This window comes from Rhea americana, unplaced genomic scaffold (assembly GCF_003343005.1).
Source record: "Rhea americana isolate MKP2758 unplaced genomic scaffold, rheAme1 scaffold_21, whole genome shotgun sequence".
Lineage (NCBI taxonomy): Eukaryota > Metazoa > Chordata > Aves > Rheiformes > Rheidae > Rhea > Rhea americana.
In genome coordinates this window covers 8,077,802-8,094,002 of record NW_028186258.1, presented here as the reverse complement: position 1 = coordinate 8,094,002, position 16,201 = coordinate 8,077,802, and the positions used below count along the sequence as shown (strand labels likewise).

At 44.2% G+C, this 16,201-nt stretch overlaps 1 protein-coding gene across 1 annotated transcript in view; it reads right to left on the bottom strand.

Moving 5' to 3' along the window:
- NPLOC4 (NPL4 homolog, ubiquitin recognition factor) overlaps positions 1–16,195 on the bottom strand; it is a 31,494-nt gene extending 15,299 nt beyond the window's left edge. Inside the window, exons 1-11 of the mRNA XM_085304807.1 lie at positions 16,178–16,195; positions 15,348–15,485; positions 12,373–12,485; positions 11,040–11,219; positions 8,522–8,570; positions 7,594–7,688; positions 6,297–6,420; positions 5,491–5,670; positions 3,768–3,854; positions 2,031–2,102; positions 1,189–1,315 (exon numbers count right to left, since the gene is read on the bottom strand). Coding sequence (XP_085160933.1) covers positions 1,189–1,315; positions 2,031–2,102; positions 3,768–3,854; positions 5,491–5,670; positions 6,297–6,420; positions 7,594–7,688; positions 8,522–8,570; positions 11,040–11,219; positions 12,373–12,485; positions 15,348–15,485; positions 16,178–16,195 — 1,183 coding nt within the window. The remainder of the gene's footprint in view (positions 1–1,188; positions 1,316–2,030; positions 2,103–3,767; positions 3,855–5,490; positions 5,671–6,296; positions 6,421–7,593; positions 7,689–8,521; positions 8,571–11,039; positions 11,220–12,372; positions 12,486–15,347; positions 15,486–16,177) is intronic.
- Positions 16,196–16,201: the final 6 nt, after the last annotated feature.

Sequence of the window (16,201 nt, the reverse complement as noted above, 5' to 3'; positions counted from 1 at the left end):
GAAATATTCGTTTTCTACCCTTTGATCTCTAACCTCAATCACTCACTGCTCCAGAACAAACACTTATGGAAATTAAACAGACCAAGACATGGGGAAGGCTTGAGCAAAGTTAGCTATCATTCTCTCAGTAAAACACCTTGTTTAAAAATAAAACAAAATAAAATAAAAGAGTGAGAAAGAGATATACATTTGTCTTTAATGAAACATTGATGTGTTTAACAGCCAGGAATGTACAACGCAGCTGTCTGGTTACATGAGCCTGTTAACTGAAAGAGATGGTGTTTTTACTGAAAAAGGCTCCAAGAACACTTAAAGCCTCGGCTCAGAGTAGGCAATACAATATCACACTTTCATTTTTTATATTGGATGCTTTTTGGAAGTCATGCTTTTTTTTTGTTGTGCTAAATAGACCCAGAACCCAGAATATCTGCTCCAGGGAAATTTTAAACGAATACATGTGTCATCCCGTGGAGAACAGCAGATTGAACTTCTAATGCTACAACTCCTCCAGCACATGCCAATATCTCCCCACACAGTCCAAGCAGAGCAGACTATTCCATATTGCCTCTGGAGACTTGCTGTGAAAATGGCTAAAATCAGAGGTGACAAAGCAAAGCATTTTGCAGCAGGCTTCTCTGTTTTATTCAGACAAACAAAAATGTTTCCATGCATGAAAGGGCAAAGTATCCTATGTAAGGATTTCCCTGATGGTGACACCMGGGAGACAGAAGTCCCTCCTTTGCACTGAATGAGCCAGAATACCTTTCAGAATCCAGATTGCTGTGGTTCTGCACTGCCACTTTCAGGCAACAGAATTTGGAGCTTAAAAAGCCAGAAGAGAAAACTAATCAGTATCTATTCTGACTACAAACACATACATTCTGGATCAGAAGGGTGTATGCTACAGGTCTGAGCCTCAGTTAAGATTCTTGCCAAGGATAGGGCAGATACAGAGCAGTTAGTTCAGTAGTCAGTTAGTTACAGAGCTTGCCAGTTACAGAGCAGATAGTTCAAGGAACAAAAATGTATTTTACGTGATAGAACAAGGCTAAAACCCTTGTTAAATAGGACAGATAGGTACTGGAATAGTCTGACTTCTTCTGGGASAGATACTTATTCTTCTTCTATTAACAAAAGGCAATTCAGATATAACCAGCAGAGTCAAGGCAAGCCAAGGCCAGTTTATACCTGTAGCCACAACTGTGACAAACTTGGATCCAAAATGACCATCTGGAGAAAGACGACAGATGTTGGGCTGCTGGTTCTGAAAGTTTCCAGCTGTAATGCACTCTTCTGCACTTAGATAATAAGTGTCCTGAGGGAAGAGCAGAAATGTCAATAGAAAGGACAACATGATGCAGCCTAAACCTATTTCCCTGGTCTGCAGCCAAAAAAGAACTACCAACACCCTAGTAAAATATGCTTTCGTAGAAAGCCGCTGCAAAGACTGAGAAAAGAATGTGACATATCAGTTCTCTGGCCCTGAACCTTGTTTTCACCAGAAGGAACATCCCACTCCTACTTCTAGTTCCACCCACCTTTACACACCCATTTTGTTATGGGGTTTCATTTTCCAAGCAGGGATGCCATTGATTTTTGAATTGTAGGAAGCTGAGAAGGTCAAAGTTTGCGGATCCAAACCACGTTACCTCACAAAGCCCAGCCTGTAAGAGGGGTCTCCAACTGAATCACTTTTGCTTGCTGAAAACTCGCATCTCACACAAACCCATTCTCTCCACTCTACTAAATTCTCTTAAACCATGATCACTAAGAACAGGTGAAGGACTGCAGGCAGGCAGCTCTGCACACTGTCCAAACAACTACAAACTTCCAACAGTGCTCACTAAGCTCAAGCTATTTTTCCTTCAAAAGCTTTTTTAAAAACACGTTTCACAAAATTTCCATTTCCAGTGTCACCTCCAGCCCTGTGCTGCCCTGGCTCAGTATTCTGCTTGGCAGAGCCTGCATTTACATGATTATTCAAACAGTCAATACCAAGAGCTGTAATTAACTATGCACTTGCATCTCACCTTGTTTCGGCTGTATCGAACAGTCCCTTTCCGTGTGTCTTCAGAGACCAAGTCCGTAAATATCCAGCCAACCTATAGAGAAACATTAAAAAGAAAGTTGCTTAGAAAAAAAAAAAAAGAGGAGGGGGGAATAAAGCAAGAAAGAAGGGAGCTTATACATCTTCTCCTAGCAGGACAAGATGTTCTTGGCTCTTCACACTGCCCTACGAGGGCCTGCTGTAAGCTGCCTGAAGGAAATGGCTCTCACAGCTGTGTCAGGCTCATTTGAATACAATTTCCAGGAGCAGCATGCCAGCTGGCCGGCTGGTGGCACCTGCAGGTTTATGTTTCACTATGGAATATGTTTTCATGGAAAGATCTGGAGGCTGCAAGAGGCCTCTCAGCTACCACCTCCTCCCACCCACAGCAAAAAGCATTTCCTATTGAGCATTTAGAGCAAAGCAGCACCAGGAGTGCCAGGAGATGACAAAACAGCTCACATGATCTCATTTTGAAGCTAGCMGTCACTAGCTAAGATAAAGCTCATCTGTTCCCACTGGAGTATGATTCATCCCAAATCAGTCTGCTCTGTTCCAAAAACCACATTCCTGCTTTTTGCATTGTTTGCACATACGAGTAGATGTGTACACACACACACTGCTGCATGAACCCTTCCCTACACACACATGCTAAAAACAGCTCTCATCAGCCCCCTCGTGACCAGCTCCCATAGCATTAACCCATGAGAGTAAGAACTGCTGATTCAAACTCCTAGCAGAGCCTAGACAGACAAAATCTGCAACTAACAGTAAGTTACAYGTTAAGTCACACTGATTAAGAAAGTATTTTTAAAAACAAGTATTAAAAAAATATCTGCGGTGAGAAGCAAAGGAAAAGATGGGAAACAATAACATGCACAGAAGCTTTGTTTTAGACACTGGTGAAAGGCTGAAGATTATATCTTCAGAGAACAAAAGATCTCACCGCAGATGTTTATAGACTGCTGTACTGAAACTTTTCTGATTTTTGTTTTCTTTAGCAAGTCAAATCTTGTTTGTGTACATCTCATTCCTGGCATTCACGACACCAAAAGATGTTTTCCCAAACCAGAAAAGATCAGTACTGATTTGAGAGGTGCCAGCAAACCAAAGGACCCCAACACCCATATGTCCTGATCGAACCACTGGCAGGCTGTGGGCACAGGGGGATCATAGGCCTGAGGCTCAACCACTTGGGTATCTGCAACTCTAACCAACAGGCAGAGTAGCTCATCACAGCCTGCCTGAACAGCACCAGGAGACTAAAAAAATAAAAAATAAATAAAATAAATAAAAATCAAACAGGAGCCTGCACTTCTGAGAGTGGAGCACAGACTGTCAAAAGGAAGAACAAACTCAGAAAGCAACTCAAGCTACATCTGTGGCAAATCAGCACTTCCCAGAGAGATGCTACCAGGAACAGCTCCTGTCTAAGGTGAAATAAAGGAAAAGATGTGTTCCTACATCTTTGCTACACCCTTTGATGTCATTCATGACAGAAGATTGCTGACTTCAGCTGAACAGCCCTGCTGCATGCTCAAGCTCAGGGAAATGCTCTCATTTTGTTTTTCACATTTAAAAGCGTAAGAACTACCAGCACTTAAGCTAGATTTCAAATGTACTCAGACAGCCTCGAATTAACCCTGCAGAGCTGGAGAGAACTGCCAATGACTTTCTTCATTGCCATACAAAGATGTATGATACCCAACAATATCCAGACCTTTCTCAGTCCAAGCTTTGAAGCAATCTCATCCACAACCTCTGCTTTTGGATCTTCCAGGATCTCCAGGCTGTTCTGTGTACCGATCTGCAGCAAAGCAAAACATGCTAGTAAGACAGAATAGGAAAAACCATAGTATACTTGGCCATTGTCAGGACTGAGGCAGAGATGGAAGCAAAGATCTGTTTTTCCCCTTCAGTTCCACCACTGGCTAGTTTCACTCTGGAGACTTCCTTTATTCATACAGACCATCCTGTAGTTCTTCAGCTAAGTTTGCAATGCATGTTGGGCTGTATGAATGAAAGACTTGCTCAGCATTTACAAACAGGCCATTTCTGTTTCTGAGTACTTTGGAAAAAGCAAAAGATTATATAGTTTTCCAAAGCTCTGTTCAACCTGCCAGTTTTGTACTCCTTTTTCACTTATTTGAATCTTTGAGCAGCACAGAGGCAGGAATTCAGCGAATCCAAGAGCCTACACCCTGGCCTTCCCCCGAGTTCTGGAAAACAAGACTCCATCTGGGTGCGTTTCAGAGGCGAGCTTTCTTGTGTGAGGAGATGCTCTGCCAAGAAGCAGAGACTGCTTGCCAGGAAAGCAAAGGCTTCCTTGCTTTTACCACACAGAACTAGAAGCATATGAACTTTCAGTGCAGAGGGCTTAACAGTGATACTGAAGCAACAGAGGGCATGGCTGCGCTGGTATTTAAAAGAGCTGGAAGAAACAGTAAAAGGCTCAGAAGTTTGTTCTCATGTGCATGCATGTATGTGCACTTGTGCATGCGCACACACACACCTGAAGAACGTGTTTTTTCCTCTCACTAGTCTACTGCATTTTACTCTAGCAACACTGAAGAAGAAATCATCAAGACCCACGACCCTAGACCCCCCCCTGCACCACGATACATTCGTGTACGTATGATGGTCAGTGGTTAAGAAGCCAATAGCAAGTTCAGTTTCAAACCAAGTCTTGCATTGTGGGCAGAGTAGCTTTTCAAATTTGCCAGTTACATTTTAAGCTCTCTTAACACGGAGTTCAGCTTTTGAGTTCCCCAAAAGGCTTCCCAGGACCCGATTTCGCCGGAAGCCCTCTAAGAAGGCTTGTCCAGCTGCATCTGAACGGCAGTGCTGTCGGCGCGGTGCCTGGCACCATCTAGTGGGGACTCCCATCTCCTCCTGCACAGTCGTGAATTTCTGTTCCCAGGAAGATACAACTCTGAAATATTGGATCTTATTGCCCAGCTCTTGATCAAGAAAGCAGATTTCATTTTTGTCTAATTAAGCTGCTTTAAATTTTCCTGGAGAGCCAATCAGAAAATGAAGCAAGGAAAAAAAAAATTCCCAGTACAGAAAAATTTTCAAGCTGTTCCATGCCACAGCCTTGGAAATCCAATAATTAAGGAAACATAAGAATTAAAAATCCATTGTTATGAAGTCTCCCTAGTTTTAAACCATCGAAGAACAGACGATGTAAAGGAACGTAACGTAATGTAAAAGGAAATGTAAGAACAACAAAAAGCAAACCTGGGTTTTGAAACTCTTTCAGTGGCAACAACCTACAGTGACATAAAAACTCAAAGGTATAATTCACACTGTATTTTTCATGCAATTGTTTTCTGTAAGGGTCTGCAGTCCGAAATATTGGGTGAAGTTTCCCAAAGTTTTGCTTTGTTCCCTAATCATCACCTTTATGAGTCAAAATTGACATCACAGCAGATAACTTTTACCTGTGGGGGTTCATAGATGGCAGCAACCTCCGCTCGGATCCCCAGAGGGATGTCTTTGTGCTCTGTGTACCGGCCATATAAATATCCAAGATGTTGGTTTCCTGTCTTCCGCCAGAAGTCTAGGAAACGATCTGCAATTGTGTGGTTCTCAAACATGATGTTGTCAACATGCCTGTATTTCTGTTTGACAAAGTTCAAGTGTCAGGCCATCCTCAACTATCTCCATGTACTTTACCTATTGCCAGTACCTTCCCCAGAGACTTCCAGCTGCCTAGGATGTACAGCACCCATTACAGCTGAATCCTGCCAAAGCAAGGACAGGGAAACCAGGATGGCTCCCTTTCTCTCCTCCTCCTCCGCTTCAGCTTCCCAGACCAGCACCACTCTCCCATCCAGCACGCAGAACTTGCTGTCTGCTAGACTTTTGGGAAGCGCTGAGCATCCCCAGTGCCTCATGTTAGCTTGGCTTCTTTACTAGGGCCCTTATCCTATGAGCCTTTCCAATTAGAAAAGATGGTGACATTTAAGGGGAAACCACAAGAAATACGGGATGCTTTTTTGGATTCTGAGTGAAGAAAGAGACTAGAGATTCATTTTTAGTGCTGCCAGCTCAGATGTCCTCCACATGAAGAAGAAACTGCTGAACCAGACACATTTTGGAGTCCTCTTCTGGAAGGACTAAAAATCTTAATAGCCATTTCCCTAACAACTGCCAATATGCAAATGCCTCAGGTTGGCTGCTTTTGAAGTCATCTCTCGATAAGAGGCAATCCACAGCACAAATGCCCCTGAAAGCACTGTCTCACCTGTCTATTGAGAGTGATGGCACTTGGCTGACACTTTGTGCAAATGCCCTCTGGCCAAGGAGGGTGCCCTTCACAGCCTGATTTAATCTTGCAGCTGATGTTTTCCAGGGCAACAAATTTCCCCCTGCAAAAAGGAAAAAAGAAGGTTGCTGTTATCACAGCAAATGCTTTGGGGCCTCAGATAAAACAAGTGGCTAGAAATATCATACAGGAAGAAGGGCAGAAAAGAATGGTGACACCAACACTTTGTATTTTCAGAGGATCTCAAAGTGCTCTGTGAATGCCCTGGGGGGGACACACCACGCCAGAAATCCCCAAGTAACCTCTGCTGTCCACTTAGCAAGGGAGGTCAAGGGGCTGACATATGTCTCCCAGCCCAGCTCCTAAGCAGACATTCAAGCAAGAGCAGAGACAGATAAAACTCATGGGACCCAGTTTAAATAATTTATTCAGCACATGGGAAGTAATAGATTATATTGCTAGAGCAAATGAGAGCTCCTTTCATGTGCACAAAGGGCTCCTGCAAGGGGAAGCTCCATTCAAATGAAAGTATTACASATTTGAGTTTCATCTCACAAAGATGTTAAGAAAATCGTGTCAGCATTCAAGAATAAGAGGGAGAAGGTTACACCCCAACATAACTGATTTAGAAGAGCTGCATTTCCAAATGCAAGGGGTTCCCCAACATCACCAAAGGGACTTTAAATCCTTTCCAGAACACACGTGCCACAGTGAGGCTTCAGCAGTTGATGACTACTGAAGAAATAAATATTCATTTCAGCACTTCCTTTCTGTTCAGTACTTATTTGTGTCACCTGTGTCACCACAGTATCCCCCAGCCCACTGCAAGGCAGGRTGCCTTCTTTTTCAGTTAGAAGGCTGTGAACCATGACAAAAAGGGAGCTCACTAGGAGCACATAGAGCGTGGTACAGAATGGAATCAGGCCCTAAGGAAYGTTAAGCTCATTTTTCTGTCCTATTCATATCTGTCGATAAGAAAAATGGTTCGCAGATGAAAGCTCCTCAGATCCACCAGTCTCAGTTCCCCTCCCCTAGGTTTGTGATCCAGACTCAGAGCTTGGTATAATCAAGGAACCTCTTTCCCTCCATCTGGCCTTCTCCCCACCCTTCAGCTGTGTTTCCTGGAAGCAATTATGTTACCACAGCGAAAGACAAGGGGCTTTCTTTATCTCTCTCCCCCTCCCCACCTTTCTTCTTAAGAAAAAAAGACTGCACACCAAAACCATACACCACTGCAGTGCTCAAGTGACTCCCTTAAACATTGAGATTTTCTTACTTGTCTGCCCCTCCAGTCAGCTTCCTGATGTAGGCATGGAAAGACATATGCTTCACAGGAGGTTCCAGATGGTTTAAATAATCCTCATCAAAAGGCTGCCAAAAACACCACACAAAGAAAAGCCAGGTCAGACACCTGTCTGATACTACATTGATCACTAAACAAATGGATGTTCTAGACTCAACCCCACTGGCTCTCAATGTGGAAACAATCAAGAAAATTTAAGCTCTCTTTCAAGGCAGCAACTACTGTGACAGAAACAGTGGGACTTTACAACAGAGAGTTTTATTATCGCCTCCTACTTTTGTAACAGATTGGCTCCACAAATCAGAATGAGCCTCAAAGGCAAAATGCTTTTTCCTTTCAATATCTAACAACAAACAAAAAGCCCAGCTGCTCAAACAAGGCCRAAGAACTTCCAGAACTCACGGCAGGGAAGCAGAGGGAACAGCCAGCCTGGCTCACATAGACTTTTCAGGGTTCACTGCTACTTGGCATAAATTATACAGCTTAGCACATTTGTGGGCGTTACTAAGGCTGCCTTCAACCTGAATAATATGTGGTTAAACTGAGAAGTGCTGGGATCCATGAGCAGAGGGGATGACACAATGCAGTACAGAGATCCCGGCAAGAATGAAGAGGGAGGAAAATTGGAGCTCTTCTAAAGCACTTTCTGTTAAACCCATTACTACAGAAAAACAGAGCATTAACAAGAATAAACCCAGGGTCTCCAAAGGCCTTAGCCTTTAGGCCAGAGTTTAGCTATCCTGGGAGCAGGCACGCACATTTGACATTACATGACTCAGAGCTGCTACCTCTGTGTGGGCAGAGCTAGGAGGCAAAGCGTTCACATTGGAAGAAAGTGAATCCAAGAACTTCAGGTGTCGTGCCTTTGTTACCTTCTACAGCAGCTGCTTGGGGATCTTACCTCTAGTGGTACACAATGCACACATTTACCCAAAGGGCCGTGGCGACACCTAGGCAAAGAGAAACAAAATTAGTACAAGCCTCATTCTCTAAYGGAAAAGTTAGTCCAGAGGAACTTTTACAGTCTTCTCATTTAGGTGTTTGGAAGATCTGTACGATCATACGGTCCTGAGCAACTCTCCACCCATTATGGCATACTGCAGAGGGGTCACCACAACATAATTKCACATAAATAAAGACTAATAGCTTGGACTTAAATCTGAGAGTCCAAGGTAAAGATCAAACACTCCTAATGTCTAYGTCACTGGCAAGCAGCTCTGCTCTCTGACCAGCCACATGCACCAGTGTGAGATCACAGCTTCTCAAGTTTTACAACCCTGCATTGAGGTTGTTTCAATTCAAAGAATTTTAACRTACGTCACGGGTCTTGCCTGTGTGGCTTCAACAAAATGACAACCAAAACATTCATCCTTTATCAGTCACTAGGGGATGGTCTGGAACAAACAGGGAAGCATGTGTTTATCTGAGAGATAAAGACCTGCTGGGTAAAGTTACAAAAAGGAGGGAAAAAAACATCTCCTTCTGAGGTGATTGCTTAATAAAAAACAATGATCCCCTCCCCCATAAAATAAAACCAAACCTGCTGCCCCTGCACCAGGAACAGGTCCGTGCTAGTTTTCAAAAGGCAGCCTCTAGAGATGAGCAAGGCTGTCGGCTCTTGTAAGGAAAAAACGTATGGGAWCTAGTTGCAGCATTGCTTTTAACGAGGCACTGTGGCAGATAATGTACATAAAGGACCCCTAAAGGCTGCTAATGCACYCAGCAGAATGCCAGCATCCCATCATGTTTAGATTGATATGCACTCACAAACACAGGAACAAGCCCAGACATACACTTTTTATCATAAATATCCGCCACTGTGCTTTGGCTGCCTGCTAAGAACAATACCTTCATTTATTCTTTTGRAAAATGTGGTCAAGTTAAAGACAATGTTTTTGCCACAGAGTGGTGGGTTTTGCCTTTATTGTTTCAATAATGTGACACTTCCCTCATTCATCATCAGCCTGAAAAGGTCAGATAGGATTTTTCATGTAAAGGCTACGTCTCTCCAAACTTCCTTGCTGCTGCTGTGCTAAAGATAAACCATTTGGAAGACAACACAATGGGGCAGGGTGAGATATTCTGTTTTAGAAAGAATTCCTGGTTCCCTTTAAAATTTTCACTCAACCTCTTTCAGAAGTTACTTTGTAGAGGGGTTTAGCCTGAAGCCAAAGACCAGTAGAGATAATGGGCCAAGAGCCAACTGGGACGCTGTTAATGATGAGCGACAAGAACAACCACACAGAGGTCATTTTAGTAGCATCAATGTAGATTTATGGTGGTATTATGTTACTGTTGTATTACAACTTTTACAAAAATGTGAACTCCTTTGTTTGTCTAAGCCTCTTGCAGCTAAGAGTTTTGGCAAAGTTAGACTGTTACATTTCTGTGAGTAAAATGGATTCCCTGATTTCATAGAAGGGTTAAGAGAGGCGTATGATGGAAGAGAAGCCAAAAATTAGGCAGGTAGAGATGCAAGTCTCAATTGCGTATCTTTGCCATCAATAAGGTTTCTGCTCATTCCTCACACTTGTTCATTTATCCTTCATAAAGAGCGGTTGGATCTGAAGACACAGAATGTCTCCTCCTTGGGACATCCTAGGTGAGATGCCACACGTCCAGATCCGAGTGCTGCGACCCGAGATAGGGATGCACAGTTACATCAACTCAGCCCAAGCGGGGCAAGACCGCATGGCAGGTGGACAGGGTGATAAAGCTGACTTTGTCACCCTGTCTGRTATTTAGAAAACAAACCTAACCTAGATGTTTTACTCCCTGTCACTGCTGGCTGAGTGATGCCAAGGTAGCAGCTCKGGGGTGAAGGCATGTTTCCCCATTCGCGCTTTTTGTGTGAGATGGAGACCTGGCCCCACCACTCTGCATGCCCATCACCTTGAGGCTCGAATGATGGGGCTATAGACTGAAACCATATGGACCAGAAGCTGCTGCAGACAGCAGGCTCATGCTTATTAAGTAATATGCCCCACAGCACAATCCAGTAGTTCACACAGCACCAGCTGTCAGGATATCCCAGAGAATACTACTTTGAATTACTTTTAATCTAGAGAGTTTAAATATTTTAAGAGCACAAAATATATGATCACAAGTCCCACTGCTGAGGCCACCTTGATCTAAACAATAGATGCTCTGAACGAGTCCTTCCTGGCAAAGGCCCTGGAATTTTGGTATCTGCTTCCTTCCTTTGCTCACCAGAGCCCCAATTTAACCTTCTAGGACAATGGCAAGGACTGTTTTCCCTTGTGAACAATTCAAAGGCAGTGAGGGATAAAGCAATGGCTCAGAGGCAGTTCCCATAGTGTGCTTCCTGGCTGTTGGCTTCAGGCAAGACATTACAGTCTCTGGAGAGGTACAGATGCACCACCATTGCATTGGCAGAAATAAAGTCCATCAGTACTTACAGCTGCTGGTCTCGATTTCGGTAAATTTTTCCATCCTGTTTGATCAGATACTGGTCAATCTCATCTTCTACCACCTGGGGGGCCCCCACAGGTCGCAAGCCTTGGGAGACAGAGGTGTCCATGGTCTCTGAGGAAGAGCCAGCAGGGCTTGAAGGGTAGAGAAACAGCATATCGCCATGCCTATACGTATGGAAAAACAACACATGGCCATCAGCTGAGAACAAGCATTGCTTCCAGCTTAGCTGCRGTAGCAACCCAGACCTCAGACATTTTGGGGGGCAATCATACAGGCAGCTAAGAAGGCTCAAACTCCACCCTCTCCACCATCCCCTTTCACCAACAACTCAACTACCCCAGATCGTCATGCTGACCACATGGAGGAAATGGCTACTTTGCACAGCACAGGAAAACCTATGCAAGCACATCACGAACCACACCAATGTTTATACATCTTTAGTGCATATTTCTGGGCAGCAAGCCTCCTGGACCCATGGAAGATAATTTCATACAAGCCATAAATAGACTAGTAAACATGGTGCACTGTGATCCTAAACCATTCCATTAGCTACCTCTTTCTGCTGCTTTGGTCATTTGCATGACAATGTTGCAGGTTTCACAATTCTACAACCACCAAAAATAAATCTTTTCATCAGATGAGATCAAGGGAAAAAGATGAAGAAGAATAAGGAGATAGGCAACAACTCCAGCAGAGAAAAGGACTAATCTGGATCCCGTGCACATCAAGTCACAGCCTTCCCAAGCCAGCTGCGACAGCTCTGACACATGCACAAATTGCACGCAGTGGTAACAGCTCTTGTGATTTCAGTGTGTTTAACATCATTATTGTCATTAATAGAATGAAGACATTCCCAGCTACACATGAAGCGTTTGCACCATTTTGCACCTTTGCTTTCCCCAGGCACCTGCCAAAGAAGATGGGAATCCTGGGGACTATCAGATTCTAGCATCGATGCAGAAGCACATACGGTGGGTGAAAGAAGGGATGAGGCAGTTCCCTACAGGCTGCGAAAGACCAAACAGGAGGCCTGTTGTTGCCTCACCGCAACAAGCGACAGGCAGTGTAAGAAGAAACCTATGAGATGGCTACCACAGCCTACCACGTAGTTATTTTGATCATCCCCATTGCTGCACGTCAACCAACTTTGCCTCTTCAAGTAGAGAGTGAGTGRTATCTGGAAGCCTGAGACTGCTATAACATGATGTTGCCCACCGCCACCCGGCTCAGAAGGAAGAGCTCAGTCAAGCTTAGAGAAGAGGCACGCTGTTGTACAAAACTCCCCATCCATCCACTATGTTCTCTGTCAGGACTCACTTGATTTTCAGTAAGTTGAGGGATTTATTTTGCGATGCTGTGATCTCTCCTGTCCTGTTTCTATTGGTGTAGACAGAAAAACCATTATTCCTGAAACCAAACTCTTTTGCAACCTGAAAGAGAGAAGAATGACATAGTTTAATACCCCTCACATCCCTAGTCAGATGCTAAAAGCTGCACATAGCAAGCACTGAAGCCAGGGGACTTCTACTGCAAAAGCTTAGCTGAATTCATTCTTATCCTAAAGAGTACAGAATAACTAAGAAAAATAGGAACACTTCATAATACGAGCAATTTATTAAAGAATAAGTTAAAGAGAACGTCGCTCTCACTCATACAACACAAACGCAATATTTTGTCTAAATCCAGGCAAGCATCATAATGGCTAGAGGGGGAAAAACAATCCCCTCCATTATCCCAGTTCTTTGTCTCCAGCCTTGCCAGCATGCACCAGCCAAATCATTTTCATCCTCCCAAGCAACAAAACTCCTTGGTTCAGAGCTTCATCCTCAAGGCTCCTCTGCCCCCAGCTCTGCTCTTGCATCTCAGTTACTACATGAGCTTCAAAAAAGCTCTTCCTACTGTTCTCATTTCTCTTTTTCTCCATTTGCCTTSGTTTTTCATGATGGGCCCTACCCTCACAATAGTCCTTTTTCAGTGTTCAGGCAGGCTTTTCCTCCCTCATCCTATCAGCAATCCAGTTAAAGGCTGCTTTACTCTCAATCAGTTGAATGCCATTTATGGCCATTTTCACATTTTGCCTTTTAAAAATCTCATCAGTTTAAAAATGGAGTTAGAWGTTTCTCTGGATGACAAGCTTCTTCCCGAGTTCTTAAGTTAATAGTTTTCCTTTATTTTTATTAAGTACATTCCTCTGTGGTTTTGGTAGAGCTCACAGTGACTACACCCAGAACACAAGAACAAACCACATATAGAACTGTCACATGAGCAAAATAAAAGGGAAAACAGTTTCTCAACTGTCAGCTGTGTTGCAGTTTCTAGTAATAACTGATCTGCCRTTTGAATGGAAGCATGGCATGATTTTCAAACGGTCTCTTTATCCTCTGTATTACACTTCCCAGAGTTAGATGTTAGCTCTTCAGGCTGCAGACTTCACCAATGTTTTCAAGCAGACAAATTTCACAATATATTAACAAAAAGTTCCAGTTCCTAACTAGATTCTTGCTCAAATGCATCAGAGTCTATTCATTTAGTATCCTTACCTAGGATGCAAGGCCTTATGTGCTTCAAAAAATAGAGAATCATGATTATTCAGGTCCTAAACACTCCAAAATGTTCTTTTGCGCAATCTGACAACAACTGCCAAGAAAGCTGTACAGTAGGAAGATGGTAGGCTCCAGGAATAAAATACCTTCAAAGATCAGCAAACATTGCATAGAGAGGAAAACTGCACTTCCAACAGGACATAGCTGAGCAGCTTCTCCACCAACTGAATTCTGTGTTTGCAAGCTTTTTTGGAGTCATCAAGGAAGAAAGCTAAGTTAACTGCAAGCACAGAAGCAGCAATCTGATGTCTCCTTAATTATAACTATCTAGCTAAATACGAAATCTACTACATAGATTAGCACTGAAGTGACAAAAATCCACAACTATTAGTACGTATAGATTTTAGATGGTAAATTTTGCAATTTTTCTTTTTCAAGTGAATGCTACTTTTGGGGGGGGGGGGAACAATAAGCATTTCTTTCATTCAGCTGAGCAAGAGGATATAGCTTTCCTCAGGTTAACAGACAATTACAGTGAGTGCTAATGCTTTTGTTCAGATGGTAACTAGTTGCAAGCACAATTGTTCCACACTCCCTCTGGTAATGTGAGCCCTTGAAATTGAGCAGCTTATTCTGCATAGGATCCAAAGACTTCAAAAACAACACTTTTTCCTTGGGTGAGGGTGTTTGGAGACTGCAGTAAGTATCTCTAACCTAGCCCTGAAATCCTGAAAACAGTCAAGATTYTTGCTTGGTCAAGTGGGAATTACTGTTATCATCAAATTTCAAACAAAGTGACTCACAAATAGCAGAATGTTTCAACGGGCTCCCTTTCTCCTCACAAGGTAAAAGAAAATGGAGATAACCAAAAGAAYAGCCCTTCGGGTTCAGGAACACAAAGTACTCTTAAAGAGCAAAGAACTCCTAATTTGAGGGTTCCAGTTTACAGCAAAGTTCCAGGAGAGAAGTGAGAACTGCTCACTCTTAAATGGCAAATTTCAAACACAAAGCAGTTGCACCAAACCAGAGAACAAACTACAGCCAACCCCAAATTCAACAACTCCAACGCAATGTGTTCTTCACGTTCCAGGYTTGAAATTCTTCCCAAGACACCTCAGAAGGCTCTAAAACTGCTTTTAGATCTCACTTTAATCCCTTGCTTCCTTTCTCCAAAGCTATACTGGAAAAGCAAGGATATACAAAACTCASGCAAACTATATTCAAGGAGCAAATCATGCAGCCAAATTTCGACTGGATCATGTCTGAAGAGGCCAGTCCCTTGCAGCTGGCTTTGACGGTCCTGTGTAGCTGTCAGCCTTTGCTTCCTCAGCTACTCATTTAGTAGCTCATTTCCTTAGGAGAACATTAAAAACGTGTTCTCCCTAGGAAAGCTCCAGCCCCCAAGAAATTCCAATTTGAGAGCTAAATATGTTTTCTTCTTTAAATTTGTTAATTATCCCTCTGGAATAGTAATGGAAAATCTGCTTTCAGTCCCATCAATGGAAACGCTGTTTTCCAAAGCGCATGCTGACCCACACTGCTGTCAGCACACTTGCCCAATTAGGTTAAGCAGATACCACCCATTAAAGAAAGCCACTGTACAGGAACGGCCACAACCAGCAAGCTAATCGGCTCCCAGAAGCATAGCTTGAACTGCTGCCCCTGGCCGAGCAGCAGGAACCCTGTGTTGTTCCAAGGGGAGGGTGTGGAAGGAGCACGGAAGAGGAGAAATGCTGAAAGCCAGGATACCTTCTTGAGGAACGTCGCCACGGTTTCTCGCTTTGTGGCTGTGATGCGCTTCACCCCTTCSGGGGACTGCACGCGGATTATCTGCAGGAGTTGAGGAGAGCCTGCGTTAGCGACCAGCTGCACAGGGCCCACCCCGCGCTGCCAGTTTGTTTATTCAGAGCTGAATTTCTGCATGCATGACACAGACTACTCCCCCCTCCCAACCCAACCGCTCCCTCTTCCTGCTTTTAATACTGCTCTTCATAGGAGTACCAACACACAGGGAAGTAGTTTGTTCACTCTGCTGTGGTATATGACCAATGCTTATGTGCTGCACGATGAATTATTCTAATGAATGAGACACTGCAAGAAGCTGGCACTGTAAAAACACTAACACTGCGTTTTTGTCAAAGCTTTGAACCTCAGAGGTGGAATTAAACTTTCATAAARAGAGGGTGAATCAGAGCCTCTACGAGAGCAATTTATTTGCTGCCCACACGCAAACACCAGCCGAGCCGGTGTGCGAGGGCACCTGCGCGTCGTTACGTTTAACGTGTAACGACAAGACCACGAGCGCAGAGCCACAAGTTATGGCCGCGAAACGGGTAACGACGCTCCCGCTGCGGCCCTAAACCCCAGACGGGGCGGGCGGGGAAGGGCCGGGGCACAAATCCTCCCGGGGCGGCAGGCCCGGCGGGGAAGCCGCGGGCCGCCCCGCGAGGAAGGGCGACGCCTGGGCTGCCCCAGCGCCGTCTCGCAGCGGAGAGAACAAATCTCCCCGCTTTGGGCCCCAGAGCGAGCCCGGGCCGGGCCGGGCCGGGCCGCGCCGGGCCGGGCCGCGGCGGCCCCACAGGAATCTGCTGCCTCATCGCCCC